Source organism: Branchiostoma floridae, chromosome 11, assembly GCF_000003815.2.
Source record: "Branchiostoma floridae strain S238N-H82 chromosome 11, Bfl_VNyyK, whole genome shotgun sequence".
NCBI lineage: Eukaryota > Metazoa > Chordata > Leptocardii > Amphioxiformes > Branchiostomatidae > Branchiostoma > Branchiostoma floridae.
The window spans coordinates 9,372,761-9,374,449 of NC_049989.1; the positions used below are offsets into that span (position 1 = coordinate 9,372,761).

Sequence of the window (1,689 nt, forward strand, 5' to 3'; positions counted from 1 at the left end):
ATGTCGGCGGCAGGAATGGAAATCTTCGTGGTCAATTGTAATGTCAAGGTCAAGATCTGTGTTACTAACTTCAGAGGTATGGCTAGCCCATAATGTAAACAAATCTTGGAAGACCCTTTTCAATTTCCCCAGCTTGTAGTTCATCCACAGTTCACGCAGTCCTTCCATGACTTGACAAGAGACAACGAAAACGATGCTTCCAGATTCTAGGTCCTTAACTGTTGTGCGAGCAACTGGCCAGTGTGAGATAATTTGTTTTAGCGTTTTTCCATTTTTCTCTACAATAGTGATGCGAACCTGAGGGTCTCCTGCAAAACATAGAACGATATAAATGTAGAGGCACAATATTCCAACGATAGATATCCCATAACTTGCTTAGCGGATTAGCCTACGAATCATTAATGCACCGCAATTTTCATTTCAATATATGTAGATGACTTAAACCAACAACATGATAAGTTTGATGATTATTGATGCTTTTTAATGGGGAAAACTGTAAACGTAGATGCAGCTAACCTTCAATTGGTAGTATTACATAAAGACAGACCGTGTGCTCAAATCTATGTCGTGAAGAGGTCGTATTTCAAGCGTTTTTTCTTAGACCACACCATATTCAATATTCATTTCAGACTATAGCTATACTAAGTTATACTGGAGATGTGGTAACAACTGTCTTATTTCTTGTAACAATAATGGTTTCTTACCCAGTTCCAATCGAAGGCTGCTGATGTCCTTGTCTCTGTTATGTGTTGTCACACGGAAGCGACAGGTCCCATTGTGCGTAACTTTAACCGTGCACTGTAGCGTTTCTGTTCTGCAGTATTCCTGCCATCTACTGTGGATGTTACCATCTGCATAGTCACACATCTCGATGATATATTCATAGGAAATTGGGGTGTCGTAGTCGTCATCTGGTAAAGGTTCTTTCCATATAAGGGATACTGACTCTTCTGTGATGTCTTCGACTTTAAAATCCCGTGGTGGATATGGCTGATCTGTTGACAGTTTGAACACATTTATTGATTATGAATCTTCAGGGTATATACATTATACAATTTGTTTTGATAGATATCTTTCTTGTATTGGCCATCATAACATTGCTCTGATAAATGAAATTTAACCTGAGTCAATACACTTACTAAAATATTTCTCAGCTATCTTACAACACTTGAAAGATGTATCTTGAGAATGTTTTATTTAGTTTACAGACTCAGAAAAAATTGCATTATTACTGTACATACAATTGGTTCATTAATTTGCAGATTTTTATGCTAATGAAAATATTGCAAATTTCTGATTGACCCTTATGCTCTCACCTCACTTTACCAAATGTTTAAATCAAAATGCTATAAACCCATTGTGCTATATGACGAGAATTTCTAACCGAGGCGACTATGCATGGAAGGACGTACTTACTTGTATATTATGCAGTGTCCTCCTTTCTATTGCTAGTCGAGGAAAGCGCCTTTAGCGATAATTGCGTTTCCAGGGCATAAGAATCCCTTTCCCCCTGTTTCCTGCAAGTCCCTGGCTTCACTGAAGTTCGGACATATTTAGTACCGCTACCGAGATCTTCCGAAGCGATGTCGGTTGTGTTCAGTAACGTTTCGGCCATCACCGTTCGGAACGGCTGCCGACAGGTAAGGGACATCTCCGAATGCTGTCCTATATGGCGACCCAGTAGTGAAA

General features: G+C 39.3%; 1 protein-coding gene across 1 annotated transcript in view; it reads right to left on the bottom strand.

Moving 5' to 3' along the window:
* LOC118426188 (titin-like) overlaps window positions 1-1,689 on the bottom strand; it is a 14,063-nt gene that overhangs the window by 2,379 nt on the left and 9,995 nt on the right. The window contains exons 5-6 of the mRNA XM_035835450.1: window positions 705-995; window positions 9-308 (exon numbers count right to left, since the gene is read on the bottom strand). Of these exons, the coding sequence (XP_035691343.1) occupies window positions 9-308; window positions 705-995 (591 nt within the window). The remainder of the gene's footprint in view (window positions 1-8; window positions 309-704; window positions 996-1,689) is intronic.